General features: G+C 32.7%; 1 protein-coding gene across 3 annotated transcripts in view; it reads left to right on the plus strand.

The window, feature by feature from the left end:
* Nucleotides 1–18,200, plus strand: part of Col11a1 (collagen type XI alpha 1 chain) — a 189,588-nt gene that overhangs the window by 53,172 nt on the left and 118,216 nt on the right. The window contains exons 5-13 of one of the 3 annotated variants that reach the window (XM_021195733.1): nt 4,310–4,435; nt 8,747–8,863; nt 9,433–9,525; nt 11,192–11,446; nt 12,049–12,111; nt 13,244–13,285; nt 13,995–14,057; nt 15,655–15,729; nt 16,811–16,894. In XM_021195733.1, the coding sequence (XP_021051392.1) occupies nt 4,310–4,435; nt 8,747–8,863; nt 9,433–9,525; nt 11,192–11,446; nt 12,049–12,111; nt 13,244–13,285; nt 13,995–14,057; nt 15,655–15,729; nt 16,811–16,894 (918 nt within the window). Of the gene's footprint in view, nt 1–4,309; nt 4,436–8,746; nt 8,864–9,089; nt 9,243–9,432; nt 9,526–11,191; nt 11,447–12,048; nt 12,112–13,243; nt 13,286–13,994; nt 14,058–15,654; nt 15,730–16,810; nt 16,895–18,200 lie in introns of all 3 variants that reach the window. The other 2 variants (XM_021195732.2, XM_021195734.2) reach the window with 2 other exon arrangements.

The following is an 18,200-nucleotide window of genomic DNA, read 5'->3' on the forward strand; positions in this document are numbered from 1 at the left end:
TGAGTTTATGTGGTAAATCTCAATTTTAAAAAAATTGCTATATAAAATATTGTGTAAAACTTTCAAAACAAAAATATTTTTATTTATTTATTAAATAAATGAGGCATGTGTGCCCACATGTGTGTGTGTGTATGTGTGTGTGTGTGNGNGNGAGAGAGAGAGAGAGAGAGAGAGAGAGAGAGAGAGAGAGAGAGAGAGAGATCAAACAAAATAGTAAGAGCAAGAGTTTGTTAATATGCATTAAATTTTGGTAAGAATAAGCTTACGTAATTATGTAATTATGTATATAATTGAATTGGTAGTGATGAAAGTTCTGGTGACATTCTCCTATTCTTCTGCACTGCATAACGCCATTCCTTGATTTGTTCACAAAGCATTTTTTTTTCTTTTTTAATCACCTACAATCATTTTGCTCTCTTCTGGTAAGTCCCTATATTCTATACAAAAATACTATATTGTATAGCTAGTTGACACAGCTGTAGATCATGAGGTAATTCCATGATTTTTACCTCGACCTTGGCTTTTAGACCATGTGAGAATGAAGATGTCTTTTTCATGCCTCCAGTGCTACAGTACAGATGCCAGTTTTAGTTGGTAATTTCACCCCTTTCCAGCTCTGGAAAATGTTATAGCATCGAAAATAATATTTACAGCTCATTACACCTGTTATTATACTCAGGATTATTTATAGACTGTGTTCACAATACAGCATATAGTTAATACAAAACAGTGTGTGATGCTTTCTGGGAAAATTAGATTTTTACAGAAATTTCCAATATTTTCCAATATTATATTTTATGGCTAACTATTAAATACTGAAATAAGAATTTATAGTGGAAACATTAGCACCACCCCATTAGTGATGTAAAGTCCAATAAATAGAATAGTAAGTGTTTGGAAAAACAATATTCCTCTCAAAATCTATTTTACAAAATAGAATACATATATAAGATACTATATTTCATGAGTTTCAGCAATTACATATATAACTTGATAATTTGTATCCCTGGAATGGTTGCTCAACAGGATTTCTCAATTTGTTCATTTTAATTCAATTAAACAGACTTGTTATCCCAGATGTTTGGGCAGAAAAATTTGGCGCTAGAGGTCCCAATTAAAACCACTGTGACATTTCGCTATGTGCCCAGTGATACCCAATTATTATTTTATGAGGCACCAGAATAAAGAACTATGCATTCAGTATTCTCTTTTGGGTAACTCTTCATCTCTAACAGTCCAGTTGTAGCTACTGTGTGCTTGATTGAAAAGTTTTGGTTCTTAAAATGCTGCCAATATATTTAACTTCTTTTATGCCTTTTTGAGCCTCCACAGGTCAATACCATAATTCACCTATATGCATATATGTATACAAAATATTGAAATATCACTCAGAAAAATATTTATTTCATCAATTTCCTATATTGCTTCATGATATAAGAAAGTAAAAATTTAGATTGGAAACAGTTAAAGGTTCTATAGTATTTTTAGTTGGGTATTAACTGTCCATGCTGTATTTCATGTTTCATTGGAAATTATATTTGCTTTTTTCTCCTTCTTGGGATGCTATCTGATCATACATATACATATATACACATATATATATATATATATATATATATATATATATATATACATACAATCATACATACATAACATGTTCAAAGGATTTTTAAGAGAACCAACTAATTAACAATAACATGAAATTACTAAATAACTTGAATCCATGTAACATACAGAAGTTGGCATTTCTCTGGTTACAGAGAACTGTGTATATGTTCAGGAAAGACCTAAAAAAGTTCTTCATAGCTCTTGTATTAGCAAGCCTATTCACCAAGCAGAAAATTTTCTATTTGTAGATGTGATCTAATATACAAAAAGCCTCCTGACACACTTGAAGGTTCCAACCTTTTAACATGGGATATGGCAAATCTGTGTTCATCATCATGTAATGGAACAGACATTTCTGTGTCCAAAATCAAGAAAAATATTACAGAGCTACAAGCAAGCAGTAAAACCAGCAACTACTCCACAAAAGCCAATAGGCCTTGACACAGTTTTTATCTAAGGTATTGAACTTAAAACTATAAGCAAAATCCTTATAAAATTATGACATAGGCAAAGAAACACACACACACACAGTTATGCAAAAACAAACAGAAAATTTTCTTGACCTCTCAGATCAAGGACATTAAATCAACAATTGTGATGCTGTATATGAGCCCCTTTTTAAGCGCATAGGTTTTCAAAAATAATACAATTTTTAGAGAATTTCATGTGACATACTTTTATTATATTCATCCTTACTTCTCTCTCACATATCATATTTATGTGTGTATATGTCATGCACACAGTTTTTAAAAAGAGTTAATTTATAACATTTCTGATATAAAAGGAATCAGATTCATTAATAGAACACATAGTTAACTAAGTATATTTTAAAAATCCTCATAATTATTGAACACAAATTGCTGTTATTATATCCATGATTAGCTCAATGGGTGAAGGTGCTTGATGCCAAGTTTCATGACCTGATTTCAATCACAGGGATTGAAAGTTCCCAAGAATTTCCCACATGCACACAATCCTTACACAATAAATAAATAAATAAGTAAATATCAAGAAATATGAAATAACAAATGTTAGGAGAATATGGAGAACACTCAGCTAATGCTAGTGAGAATATAAAGCAGCCTAGTCATTTTGGAAAATGATATAGCTTGTTTAGAAATGGTTAAAAATTGAAATAATGTGAGCTTATGTTTTTTGGTCTGTGCTCGTTAGACTGTCACTATTATGGCCAAGTACTTGGCAGGAAAGACTTAAGGGAAAAAATTCCCTCAGCTCCCAGTTCCACAGTCCAGTCTGCCACAAGTGGGAAGGCACAGGAGCAAGAGCTTGAGGTATTAGTTTATTTTGTTCATACAGGGAGAGGAGTCAGTGAACGGAGGTAGTCAGCATGCCTTCCTCTTTTTATTCAGTTCAAGGCCCAAACACTGAATGGTCCTATCCCCATTCATGGTGACCCTTCCCAACTTAATAACTGAGGAGAAACTTTCTGGAAGATGTTCTCCGAGTTTCATCGCCTAAATGATTAAAGATCCAGTCACTCAAAATTATTCCTCGGTGTCTCTAATGCTGTATTCAATATTTTGTATGTAACACTGTCTCAATAAACATATTTATGGATAAATGAGTATTGTGCTATAATTATGCTATCAATGTTTCCCTAATTCTTAAATTTCAAGACTTTTATATTTAATGTTCATGATTTCACCTAGTTTTAAGTAATACTAGGTGGGTGGGTGGAGGAGCACCCTCACAGAAGCAGGGGGAGGGAGGATGTGATAGGGCTGGGAAGGGAGATAACATTTGAAATGTAAATAAAGAAAATATCTAATAAAAATGAATAATAACATCACATAGAAAAAAGTAAGCAGTGGAATAAAATAAATAATGCAGATTCAAAAAAATTCAGCAAAGATGGATTAATTTTGAAATGGTTCAAAGTTGATTCAGGACGTACAGTCAGAAAGCTCTCAAATATAAAATGACTTAGGTCTTCAAGTTTACAGGATTTTGTCAGGATAAATGACTTGTGGCCATAGTTATATTTCTAAGATTACTAGAGATGTGGTACACAAATTAATTCTACAAAATTTTCTTGATGAATTAAATACGTCTTTCTCTATTGTGTTGTTTCTGAAATTCATGAAATTAAAACTTTAAGATAATCTTGTTAAACATCTATAAAATTTGTCTTTATATAAATATATACAAATTTTATATAAATGGTTTTAAATGTTTGCCAAAATATTTTTCTCAACAATGTAGTAAATTCATGCTTTTGTATTTATAAATATTGTGTTTATTTTTGCTGTATTTCTTTCTTGTTCAGCTTGTAAGTGATCATTATTTTTTCTTCTAAACATGATTCTACTGAAATATTCCCTTACAGATTTCCCTAATAATAACATTTCAGTGTAAACTAATCTACTTTTTTTGCCATGGAAGTACATATTCTTTGCATGTATAATTTTTTCTTTGAGTATTCGTATTCAATTTTGAATTCTGTAAAATTGAATACTAGTAGGTTGATTAATATATAGTATATTTTCTATACTGGAAAGTAAGTCAGCGCCGTGTAATTGATTATTAATTTCTCTCTCAGTCCTATAAGACTCATCTTGATAATCATATGTGTTTATTTCTCTTCTATACTCATATAAATATAGGCCATTTGACCTTACAAGCAGTCTATAGGCATCTGTATTTTCAGACGCTGACTTTCTCTGTGCCTGACTCTTTACAGGGTGATATTCAGCAGTTCCTGATCACAGGAGACCCCAAGGCAGCATATGACTACTGTGACCATTACAGTCCAGATTGTGACTTAACATCCAAGGCTGCCCAGGCTCAGGAGCCACACATTGATGAGGTGAGGACACAAGGCACAGGAGGCCTCAAGGTGCACATGTTTGGCTCTGCCTCCTTTATGGCATAGCTACTCAGTTTTAGTTAAACTATACTTTCAATTAAGAGTCCTTAGGAAGAATTTGCTCAAAGGTAATTTGGAATGTTTTTCCTATTTTTCAGAGTTGATTTCTCAAAGCTATATATCTACTCTTTGCTTTAAGCAGTTAAAACTACTTGTGTTTGGGGAGAGTATGCCTTATGGTATAGTGGCAGTTTCCCAGTTTTGAACAGTTCTTCCTGAAGAGAAAAAAAATTGAAATTTATTTTAAAGATTTTTAGGCTCTGTTATGTAAAAGAGAGTTTCTTCAGTTTCAATTTTCACGAATTTTCAATGTTCAGTTTCCTATTTTCTCATAGGAAAGTAAACAATTTAAACAGGAAATAGTTTGTGGTTTAATTTGTAATAAAATGTTTTTGTTTTAATTATAATGTAAAGCATTTTTCAGGTAATCCAATTACATAATTTCTTGCCTTCCCTTTCCTCCTTCCAAGCCCTTCTGTGTATGCCCCTCTCTCTCTTTCAGACACATATGCAACCGGATTGCTCCTTTTAATGTTACTTGCATGAATACATTTTCAGGGTGGAACATTTGGCAATGGATACCAATTGGTGTGTTATTTTCTGACAAAACTATATTTTGTTATTTATTTTCTTAAAACTAAGAGTTTCAAATTGTAAAAGGGTGTTTGAAATTTGAGAACAAAATTCCATTTCAAGAACAAGTCAAACAGTATATATGTTCTTTTTAAAAAAATACACTATTACTACCACTGAGTTTCCACTACTTAGAATGAATGGACTTTTAATCTGTTCCATTATTATAAGTGATACAAATGACAAATTATTATTGTTTGAATTTTAAAATTCAAAATTACAAATTTTGACATTATTTTAGCTTGTAATGTATGTATCCCATTGAATTCTGTTGTCCTAATTTACTACTAATAAATTGCCCCACAATTTAGCAGTAGTGTCATTTTTTTTGAAACAGGGTAAATGGTATTAGGAAGCTAATATGAAAGAACTAAGAAAAACTGCTTGGATGTATTATTTGTTGAGTTTTGAAGTTCTTTATACTGTAATGGTTGCTTTGGAGAAAAACCATCGGGTTAAGTGTAGGTTTCTATAGCTGACAGATCAAATGTGTGTCACTAGTTCTGTGTTGAAAACTAATGATATTTATTTTTCATTTGCAACTTTTATAAGAAAAATAAAATCCCTTTCCTATAGCAAATATACTCCTTTGCTTTGTGGAAGAAAAGAAGAAGGTTTTCTGTGGAGTTTGGTTAAAAGCTTTTAAACTAGTTCATCATAATAAAAGGTTTTATATTTAATTATTCAAGAAGAATTGACTCTAATTAATTATATTGCTAGTTGAAAACAATAAACATTTTATATTAGTACTAAGAAATTTAAAAAAGTTTAAGCTGATTTTCTAATCAATTTAGATGGTAGTCTTTATATGTTTCTTCATATACTGAATTTGTATTTTTCTAGTTAATCTTCAGGTAGTCTGACTAAAAATAAGAAAGCAATGCTATCTTCTCAAGTATAAACATTAAGTATAATGTGGAACGTAGGTCGGATACATTGCTTAATATCCTATTAATAACTTACATAGGCAAACTTACTCAAATATTTATTATTTTCTAACTCCTTTCTTCTTTTTGTAACACATCTAATTCACACTAAATTCAGGTGCGTATACATGCCACAGTTACAATCTTATCAGGGAATGAGAGATGTATGCTCTAGATAGATTTTGTTCAGTCCTAACAACTTCATACATCAATGGACTTAGTGTATCTGATATAGCGTCATAAGTAATCTTCAAATTATGTCTCTGGCTTATTTGTAACATGTTAAATTATCTCCTGAATCTATAATAAATTAGATATTAAAGTTCTGTATGAGACTTTTCTATGTCTAATGCATGGAAAGAAGAGCCACCTGACATTCATTTTTTAATGACAAAAGTGAAAGGAAAAGCCAAGGGAAGGAGATCACCAATGAAAGAATATAAGAGAAACCTGCCTTCCTGCCAGGGATGTCTTGGCTACTGTTGTCAGTCCTTGTGAATGGCAGGTCTCATCCAGGCACTGTTTTGTTTTGCTTTGTTTTTTAAACAATTGGGTGAAGAACAAGGATTCTCATTTTCAGAAGATTCATCTTCACCACGTTCCAAATTTCTGCTGGTGTGATCATGGAGTAAAGATTAATTTGTCTGTTGCATCATACTTATTTTTCATTTGTTTTTCTTTTATTGACTATAGAGCCTTTCCTCATAAACATATCCTGATAATGGTTTCTCCTTCTGGAACTCCATTTAGTTCCTCTTCTCTTCTTTTCTCTCTTATGCTCCATATCTACCACTAGAAAAAGCCTTTACAAGATAACAACCAAAACTCTCTCTCTCTCTCTCTCTCTCTCTCTATATATATATATATATATATATATATATATATATATATATATGACCTTGAAGCCAAACTTTCTTTTTTATTTTATTAATTTTTAAAATTTTTATTTATTTATTTATTTACTCACTTACTTATTCTACACTCCAGATTCTATTCCTCTCCTGGTCCATCCTCTGACTGTTCCAGATCCCATTCCTCCTCCCTGCCTCCTGTCTCCATAAGGATGTCCCTACCACCCACTGCAGTAGGTTTGCATGTCCCAGTTCTAGCCTTTGCTCCCCTCAATCTCTCACTCCATCTCATTCCCCACATACACCCGATGCTCCTGTACCTATCCAACCTGCCCCTAGTCCACCTAAAATCTATTTTATTTTCCGCTCCCAGGGTTTTAGTGCTTTATTTAGAACAATTTGTTCTTCCTTATATTGATTTTCACAATATTTTCAAATTTTTTTAGTGGAAAAAAATGTTCTCCAAAGTATAGGACGTTTGATTTTTTTTTTTNTCTTTTTTTTTTTTTTTTGGTTTGGTTGGGTTGGGTTTTTTGTTTTTGTTTTTATTTGTTTATTTATTCTTTGTTTTGGAAAGACTAGGCAGATGGTGATATATATATATATATATATATATATATATATATANCCCTGGCTGTCCTGGAAATCACTCTGTAGACCAGGCTGGCCTAGACCTCAGAAATGCACCATCCACCTGTCTCTGCCTTGCAAATGCTGGGATTAGAGGCATGTGATATATATATATATATATATATATATATATATATATATATATATATATATATATATTTACTTTCATAAATATAGGGAAGACTATATATAAAGTATATATGCATATGTGTGTTGTCTATTCACAACTTTATATTTTACCAAGTTCTAAATAGTCTCTATATATTTTAGTAAATTGGTATTTTGACCCTCGCAAAACACTACAGGAGTTGGGCAATGATGGCGCATGCCTTTAATCCCAGCATTTGGAAGGCAGAGGCAGGTAGATTTCTGAGGTCGAGGCCAGCCTGGTCTACAGAGTGAGTTCCAGGACAGTCAGGGCTACACAGAGAAACCCTGTCTCAAGCAAACAAACAAACAAACAAAACTACTAAGGGATTTTTTGTGTCTATGTTTTATATTTGCCATTGGCTACATCATCTAGAAACATTCACTCATTTTGAAGGAAAGTCACTAAATACCAGGTATGCAATTCTAGTTTTTCCTAGGTTTCCTTCAGAGAAAATGAGTGAATTAAGAATACATTTTAAGTTAGTATTTTCCAAATATAGTCTTATTCATGTTATTTTTATTTTCTCCCTTCCCCCCACAGATGTAAATATGTTTTCATATTTTCATAAGGCCATTCTTTCTATTTTATGTATTGAAAAACCAAACCTATTTAAATGATAGCCTTGTTAGTTTTATTTTTTTCTATGCTGTGATTCAAGCCAGTGCTGATATGCATTAGCTAAGTATTTTTCCATTAAGCTTCAGCCCCAGGAAAATTAATATTTTCATAGGAAGGTATTTCACAGAATTAAAACATATTTAACAACTATTTCCAAAACACAAATTCTACTTTTGAATTAATATTCAAGGTTTAATAAAAGTTTGACTCATTATTCAAACTTTTATTTTTCTTACAGCCATAATCACTTGTTCACTTCTTAGAAAGCTTGCTTGATAACTCTGATGTTATTAGCTTCTGTATACAATAGAATATTTCTGCTTCATGTATGATCTCTCTTAACATTTACTTTGTGTAAAGGTTAAGCAGATGATTTCCACTCTGTTAATAATATTACTTGCAACTAACCAACTTGCCCAATATTTGTTCCTTTGCAACATAGTATGCACCTGAGGATATAATCGAGTATGACTATGAATATGGGGAGACAGACTATAAAGAGGCTGAGAGTGTAACAGAGATGCCTACTTTCACTGAAGAAACAGTAGCACAAACAGAGGTAAAACCAAGAACTGTCTGTTGTATGTGGTGTCCACTCTTCATCGTCCTTCAGACTTACCGCATACCTATCACTCGCTTTTGTGAATTGATAACATGTTATATTTGACAGAGGCACCTCGAGGAGAGCTGACCATTTTTGCATTTTCATTTCCTTCCTTTTAGCCATATGCTTTATTTTCTTTCCACTACATGTTTTCCATTCCATCTTTCATGACATTTTACAGAAAAAGAAATCCAATTACACAAAGAAGAAGAGGACCTTGACCACTAACTCAAAGAAAAAACCTAAAAAGTTCACATCCCCCAAATCTGAAAAATTTGCATCCAAGAAGAAGAAACGTAATCAAGCCACAGCCAAAGCCAAACTAGGGTTCCAGGTAGCGAGACAAAGCAATCAAGATCTGTCCTAGATGAGATGGAAGATCTCTGATGAGTCTTAGTGTTAACCCAATTAGATCAATTCCAATTTGGCTAACACTCTAATGCAATTAAATCATGATTATCACTCACTTGAGATTACATTACAGATTTTTTTTTTAACCCTTGTTCTTTTGAATTTATCATCAGGCAAATATTGTGGATGATTTTCAAGACTACAACTATGGAACAATGGAACCTTACCAGACTGAGACTCCTAGGCGGGTATCAGGATCGAATGAGGTAATCCAGCAGTAATCTCCCTGTGGCTTTCAAAAATGTATAAATGTGTTTTGGTAGATTTCCTTGGAAAAGCATCTCAGTCACTGGATCCTTTTAGTTGCCTCTGATAGAGAAACAGAAGTCTTGGTTCATAATTACAAAACACCTGCAGTTACAGTTAATGTCAGTTCAGAATTTGCATGACACTTTGCTTCATACAAATTCCATACTTTTCAAACGGAATTGGCTGCTGTTGTTTCTTTATTGCTCCTACTGCTGAGCAAGCTTTTAAAAACATGTTTCAAAGAGTATTCACAGCATGATTCTTCCTGGGGAAGAATTCTCTGCTGTGGTAATTGTATCACCAACTGATACAATTCACATTTTATTACATGGGAACACTCATTTTAATGACAACGGGCATTTACATTTTAAAATTCTTTAGAATGTTAATTATGATTAAAATATTCTGGTTTAAATATTCAATTATTTTCCATGTAAGTATTCCAAGATATGTAGGTCTGATAAGGTCCTTGCAAATTTCATAATTCACATATATTTTAGTTATGAAAACAGATCAACAGGAAATTCAGTATAATATTGTTAAATAACTCATGTCCATTATTTATATTATTATCATTTGTAAGTTAGTATTAGGTAAATGCAAACAATTTAATTATTTGAAACTTATATCTGTTCCATAAAATATACCTATATCCATTCAAACACATCCTTTAGAGTTATAAGCATTTATTGTGTGAATAGATTTTAACTCTTACCAGTCTCAGTTCTTATGAGAATTTACAACAGGTCAAGATGTTGAGTTTCATATATAAATTCACTCAACTGTTTACATCAGTGCTAAGCAACATAAATTACATCATAGGCAAGGTATAACTTCCTTGCAGAAGTATGTGTTCTTCAATACAGTAATGTTATAGCAATGACTTAACTGTATTCTCATTCAATTAATTTTCTATAATGCTGCCTATGTAGTCCATGTTACTCTACTATTTATACTCAGTTTGTCTTTGCGAACAAATTTTCAAATATAATTCAAAGGGTAACAAGGATGATTATTCAATTTTACCTTGATTGCAATCATAAGGTATGTTAATAATGGCATTTCCTTATGTGCATGACACTTTGAATAGCCACCACAAAGAACAGTTTTCACATACTGGTACTAATATTTAGCTAACAAGAATGAATATCAAATTATAAGTCTTATCTTTATAGCAACTGTATTTTGCTCTATTATCCAATAATATTTGAAAACTAAGCAAGTATTTATGATAAAATTTTATGAATAATAGGATTCATAAAATATTCATAAAATTAAAATCCACATACTTTATTTGTTCAGATATTATTCGATAAAGTAATACCTAATTGACAAGCAAATTGTCCGTAGTGAGAATAAACACACTCGTTGAATCCTTGTGGACATTTGCAGTTGATGCCGAAAGGTGCTTTGAAAGCAATATGTCTTTGTACATATCAGTGTATGTACAAGTATATTCCTTTCAGTGATACTGAACCAAAAGCCTCTTTCTAGACTCTTGTCTTGCTTGAGTAATGGACTCCATTTCTATCTCATGCCATTAGGCTGTAGTTACAGATGCTCACCTTGCTTTACTAACAGTAAACTTCATGTTCTCCAATTCCCTACAATTTAAATGAATAGCCAAATCCAGTTGAAGAAGGTTTTACTGAAGAATATCTAACCGGAGAGGATTATGATGTCCAGAGAAACATTTCCGAGGATATTCTGTATGGAAACAAAGGAGTAGACGGCAGGGATTCTGATCTGCTGGTAGATGGAGATTTAGGTGAATATGATTTTTATGAATACAAAGAATATGAAGAAAGGACTACGACCTCCCCTAATGAAGAATTTGGCCCAGGTGTCCCAGCAGAAACTGATTTCACAGAAACAAGCGTAAGTCAGCACTACGCTCTGTGCCCTGCGCATGTCTTATCTTGGGAATGTTTCTGTGTTCATTCTGATGTATTTTCAGGCTTAAAATGCAGCTGAGGTCTTATGTCCATTGTGGATACTGACCAAACCCTAGAGAACCATGATGGTTTCTTCCCAGTGGGAGTTGACAAAGGTTGTGTCTTGGGCTCTCTCTGCAGTCTTCCTTTTTAAACTATTGTGAATAAAATTGTACCCCAAATTTCTCATCATTGATAAATTTAAATAATCTTGTCATTGTTTTTCTGACTACTAGCTCTAGTTTTGTATTTTAGGCTGTTTTCTACATTTGATTTGGCAATATTTCTTTTATTTTTGAGACTGTTTTGAGGCTACAAATACATTTAACTTGCTGTAACTGAAATGTAAAGAATCAACAGTTTGTTGGTATTTCAATAGTCCTCTTTCTTATCTGGCATTATTGAAATTCTTAATGTTTCTTTCATGAAAGGAACACTTCCTAAAAGTTTGCTGTAAATATATCTAGATAGTTAAATCATTTTTAACTGAAATATCACTTCACTTATTGAAAAATACTTAGCCTGTTTTTAACTTTCGCTCAATAGATAAATGGCCACGGTGCATATGGAGAGAAAGGGCAGAAGGGAGAACCGGCTGTGGTTGAACCCGTAAGTGCTTTGGAATATGTTTTAAAGATAGCTGCAATCATTTAATTTACGAATTGCCATTTCCTTGTCATTACATAAGGCCCTGCATTTTCAATGAAAATTCTGATGTTTATAATTTACTCCCAAACAGGTGTGTGGGTAGTAATGACTTTTCTGGAAAGCAAAATTTCAGTAAAATAAAATTATCACACCTTTATGGAATTTGGGATTTTGAAAGTGGCTGGAATTTTTTTCTGGTCCAATTCTTTGTTTACAATTCTGAATTTACATGTTTTATTCTGTGATTTCAAATCTTTGGTGGTTGAGATATAATGGCTTTGGTTCTTCAGTCTGTGATTTTACTGATATTTGTTTACTGATAATTACCATATTAGAAATGTTATTCAAAGTACATTATACAATAACAAAATAAAATGAGAGCACAATGGGACAAGAGTGTTAGAGAGAGGGAGCAGTGACTGTGGTCAGTATATATGGCATTTTTGTGTGAAACTTTAAAACAAGAATATTCTCTAGAACTTCATTTTGTTTATTTGCATGATTATCTGAAACTATAATTGTATTAATGCTATGAGCTCCCAAGGTATTGTTAAGGGATATATATTTTCAAGAAGCAATTTTAAAAAACACAGTTTTCACATGGGGAAAGCAGTTTATTGGAGCTGTAGGTTGGTTTAATGGTTCACTTCAGACACGTGTATTTCTTTCAGTAAACACAAATAAATATATTTTATCTAGAATTAGGTATTTCCTTTCTTTAGTTAATTCATCAATTCATCCACTAATATAGCAAATATTTATCATAATCCTGCATTTTGTTTGTTCAATTGTTTTTTGTTATAAATTAAGTAATTAAGTTCTAGGGAAGAGCTTAATAAGGCATCTCGCTGTACTCTCTACCGAAGCACTTAGCATATTCGTTCTCCTTCCTAATATTATTTGTCTGAGTATTTATTTTACTTTCAATTAGTTCACATATTCAGTAATAGCAAAAGTTATGTCTTCTATTATTTCAAATTATTTTATCTTCCCATAAAACACATTTTAATTGTTTTATATCATATGAATTTGGAATTTGCTTTAAAACTATTAGTCAAAAGGCTAAAAGCTACACGGCTATTTTTTGTTATAGGGGATGCTTGTTGAAGGACCACCTGGGCCAGCAGGACCAGCGGTATGTAAATGATTTTTTTGGCTTGATTTTTAAAATTATTGGATATAGGATTTCTGCCATATCCTTGAATTGCTTGTATTTTAGGGTGATTTGATTTATAGAAGAAATCCGTCAAGCTGGGGAGCTTTTAGACTCAAACTCTTTTTTATTTTATTTTTTGTAAGAATAACTCTATTGATAGGCCTTAAAGTAAATTTCGAATATTTTTCCTCTTTCTTTATATATTATATTTGTGCATATTTGTGCCTGTGTGAGATAGGAAATTTTTGTTACAAAAAATATGACATTGATGCTTTTAAGTGGTTGCAAAAACAAAAATGTTAAAATGCTGGCAAGCTAAATGATTACTTGTTCCACTTTACTACAACATTTTTGAGGTCTAGTCTTATGAATAGCCATTTCTTCAGAAGGAACCTGGGACCAGCCTCCACCACAGCCACTTTTCATTGGCACGTTGCTTTCCTTCCTGTTTTCCCTTGGCGTCTGCCTCCATGCTGAACATAGACTCATAGAGGAACAGTTGTGCTGGATGCAGAACTGTTTCCTATAAGTTGTCTTTTCACAGGAAGCTAAATAGAGCCGTTGTTTGGGAGTCAAGGGTATATTTATAAAATATAAAGGAGGCGCACGCTGAGTGTGAAAGGCCTGCCTTTGCTTGAATACTGATGAGGCAGGACATTGCTTCTGATCATATTTTCTTTCTCTGCAGGGTCTTATGGGTCCTCCAGGACTACAAGGCCCTTCTGGGCTTCCCGGTGACCCTGGAGATAGGGTGAGTGAAAGGTGGGGATGTTACATGGCAACTGTGCAGCACATGGCCTTAAAATTAATGTTTTCCTCAAATTAACATGGTGCCTTTTTTTCTGTTGGAAGAGTGGGATAAAGGGTCTACAAATTTAGGATTGTGTGACATTTTACTTAACTTTTCAGACATGTTTTAGTGGGGATAAAGATTTTATCTACATGATTAGTGAGTCAATTTTGTTGTCAAGTCTCCTATGCACATGGGCAATTAGAGTAGACTCAGTTTTTCAAATATGAACACAAGAAGTATGATCTTGATATACTCCATTTTTCTAACCTCATCTGCATAGTTTCAGACACTGAGTTTGATAGAAATGTTTGTTTCCTTTTTTATTTAATGTGTAGCCGAGAAATGGGTGTACATATCTGTATTCGCATGTGTGTGGGAGTGTGTGTTTGCTTCTGCCTGTGTGTGTGTGTGTGTGTGTGTGTGTGTGTGCATGTGTGTGTGTATGTGGTGTGTGCATACACATGTGCCAGTAAGTATGCAGGTAGACTTATTAATCTCTTGGCATCTTACATTCTGAACTAGGGTTTCTAGTTGAAACAAGAGCCTGCCAGCCAGGTTGCCCAGGAGATTCTCTGTCTTTGCCCCCTCCAGAGATCTAGAATTACAAGTCATCACTGACATTGTCAGTCCAAGCATTTGTGCAGGAGCTGGATATTTGAGCGCAAATCAGCACGCTTTCATGGCAAGCACTTTACCCAATGATGCATCTCCCACAGCCTTTCATGTTTTCATTTTTAATAACACTTTCATTGGTAGTTTGGGTTCTACCTGTCTGTCTATCTATCTATCTACCATCTATTTATCTATCTACATTGTTATTAACTTTTAGAATTTGATCCTTTATTTTTTGTTACTAAATAAGATTTGACTTGGTAAAAATCAGATTCCTTTTACTGAAAACTCATATATATGTATCATCCATTCAAACATAAGTTTATGCAGGTGTATGTATAAATTTGATACTCTATAATCGGGTATATCTATGTTGTAAACATATGCAAATTTCTACATATATGTGCATGCATGCATATACACATTCAGTATATTATTAAGCACATATTTAAGACAATTTCATTAATGAATATCTAATATCAGTTTAACTTTAGTAATTATATTAATAAAGTGCCTATTTTGTTGATAGTTTAACATAGGTAGAAGATAGACTTTAAATATCTATTTATATGTTAAATAGATATTATGTAAATATCTATTTAGTAATACTTAACCCAATTTTGTGAAATTAAACCTGTTTTCAACTGTAGAAAACTAAATTTTTTACTTTTTCTTCATACTGATTTCCCCTCCAGAATATATAGGATAGTTTCATGATATGCAATTTTATTCTATATTATCAACTTCAAACATTATTTGCACTATATTTTGATTGTCCATTAGTAAGTTGTATTTTTCAGGTTCTTTCCAACAAGTACAGTGAAATTCAATCCTTTCTAAAAGATTAACCAATCAGAGAGGGCATGTGCATTCTTAGGAATTACAGGCTCACTGACGTTATAAATTGTATTAATTGATCTTATTCATTGTGTTTCCTTTCTAGGGCCCTCCAGGACGTCCTGGCTTACCAGGGGCTGATGGTTTACCTGGACCTCCTGGAACCATGCTGATGTTACCAGTGGGTTTTAAGAAATGTTTTATACAGACAAATGTGCTATCTTTTCATTATGTAACTAAACAATACTGTAATTGAATTGAGTAGAAACATTTTGGAAGGAAAGGAATGAAAGAAATCAAGCAGAACTTGAATACAGAGGCATTTTACTGAACAAAACTCTGGCAAATAGCGTTCTTTGCCCTAAACTACTTTTAATCTCTGATTAGTGTTCATTCAGTGAAATGTAAATAATCTGTCTAATCATGTGGGCAGTCCTGGGTTGTAGAATAATTAACAACAGGTTATTTACCACATTATTATACCATTTACCCTAATATTGGCTATCACTTAAAGAAGTTAAGTCTTTAGTTTCATCATTGCTCAAAAATTATTCATTTTAAAATTGGGTCTCTTATAAAATTACTAGGCTGCCACACATCGAGGAAAATGCATTTATCAGTTTTAGTTTAGTGCAACTCAAAGAAATCCTTATGTGGAGTGGAAAATTAAGTCATGATATCTCAAGTTAAAAATTGAGGCAGACCTTGAGAATTTTACTGAATAGTAATAGCAAACAGCTGCTTAAGGATGGATGAGCGAGACAGTTATATTCCCTTAAGGGTGGAAGAGCAAGACAGTTATATTCCCTTAAGGATGGATGAGCGAGACAGTTATATTCCCATATGGTCTTAGAGATTGCAAAGACTTTGGTTATCAGAGCAGAGCTACCTATGTAGCTTTTGCTCAATCTAATATACTTGCAGTTCCTGTGAATGTCTTGCCAGAGTGGGTAGCGTTTCTGCAGATTAAAAGAGGCATGGCTTTTAAAAAAAAAAAAAAAAAAAACAGTGTATCAGGAATAAAATTTGAACTGAAAAAATATATTTATAGTTGCTTTAAAACTGATAGAGGGGACTCTGCAGCAAGCAATGTTTTATGAGTCTGAGACAGAATTGCTCTCTCAAACAGAAACCTCATTGTGACGTGACCTTGAACTTTTGTAAATGCCAATCTTTTATTCAATTTTTAATCTAATGATTAAAGGACCTAATCCCATAAATTTGTCAAAGGACTGTTTTGTGCTCATATTATCTTTTCTTAGTTCCGCTATGGGGGTGACAGCTCCAAAGGACCAACAATCTCTGCGCAGGAAGCCCAAGCTCAGGCGATTCTTCAGCAGGCTCGGGTAAGAAAATATGTAGTCATGTTCACACGACCTGATTCTGTATCAGACAGCAGTAGGTAGGCCCATGGAAGAGTGTTTCTATGTATTATGTGGATTTAACATGGAAAAATTCTAAAAGCTTATTTATCTTCACAGTAATAATAGTTACTAATTTAATATTAAATGAATGACCCTTGAATTGCCACATGAGATGCTGACATTATCCCACCATGCCATACAAAGCTCCTATTTTTAACAGAATATTAAGAGATTATATGTAGGATTCCTTATCTTTCACATCCTGACTTTGCTAACTTGTGAACCTATAATTATGGCAGTAATTGTGAAAACACAATGAAAGGAGTATGTTCCTCTAATTCATAAACCAGATAATTACTTTCATTTTTAGTTAGCTTTACAGCAGTTAAGATGTAGATGTGAAAATCCAGACAATAAACAAGGAAGGGATCAGAATTCATATAATGATTTTGTTCATAACTTTATAGTCATTAAGAAAAAAAGTAAGTAGGATTTAGGATTAGTATCATTATGATAACTGTACTATATCATGTCTAAGATAACTTTTTATTCATGATCATAATTGACATATCTGAAAAATACTGAATATGTAAATTAAAGTATTAATATATTTTCAGTATTTATTTATTATGAAAAATTATTCATCTGAAAAATTATTATTCGATTTTTATGATATTGAATGATAATGAGAATATGTGCTTATTGTATAAAAGCATACTATAAGTTTACTTATAATAACTAATTATCTCTATATTTTCTTAGAAATTTCATTGTTTTGAATTGGTTGAAGTTAGGACATTTTGAGATTGCAGAATTCCTTGTTTGATTAGTCCTCTTTTTTTTCTTTACTGATCGATCATTTCCCTAAAGCATATTACTAACATGTTTTGATCAAGTCATCCCCCAGTTTCCAGATCCCTTCCTTCAAATTCTTCATCTAGGTCCACTACCATTTTCTTTTGATTTTCATTTTTTTCTTTTATGTTGTTGTAGGTTTGGTATGTATGTATTTACTTATTTATTTATTTATTTATTTGTTCGTTCATTTATTCATTCATTTAACCCACTGAGTTCATTTATTGCTGATAGTGCTACATGGTTATAGAGTTGTATTTTATAAAAAGATAAGGAAGCCAGGGATATATTTGATAGTTATGGTGCAAGGGAGGGGATGTCTCTGTGGGCCCATGCTCCTGGGGGAGTTGAGAAGGGAGGAGAGAGAGAGACAGAGAGAGAGAGAGAGAGAGAGAGAGAGAGAGAGAGAGAGAGAGAGAGAGAGAGAAGAAGA

This window comes from Mus pahari, chromosome 4, assembly GCF_900095145.1.
Source record: "Mus pahari chromosome 4, PAHARI_EIJ_v1.1, whole genome shotgun sequence".
In the NCBI taxonomy this organism is placed as follows: domain Eukaryota; kingdom Metazoa; phylum Chordata; class Mammalia; order Rodentia; family Muridae; genus Mus; species Mus pahari.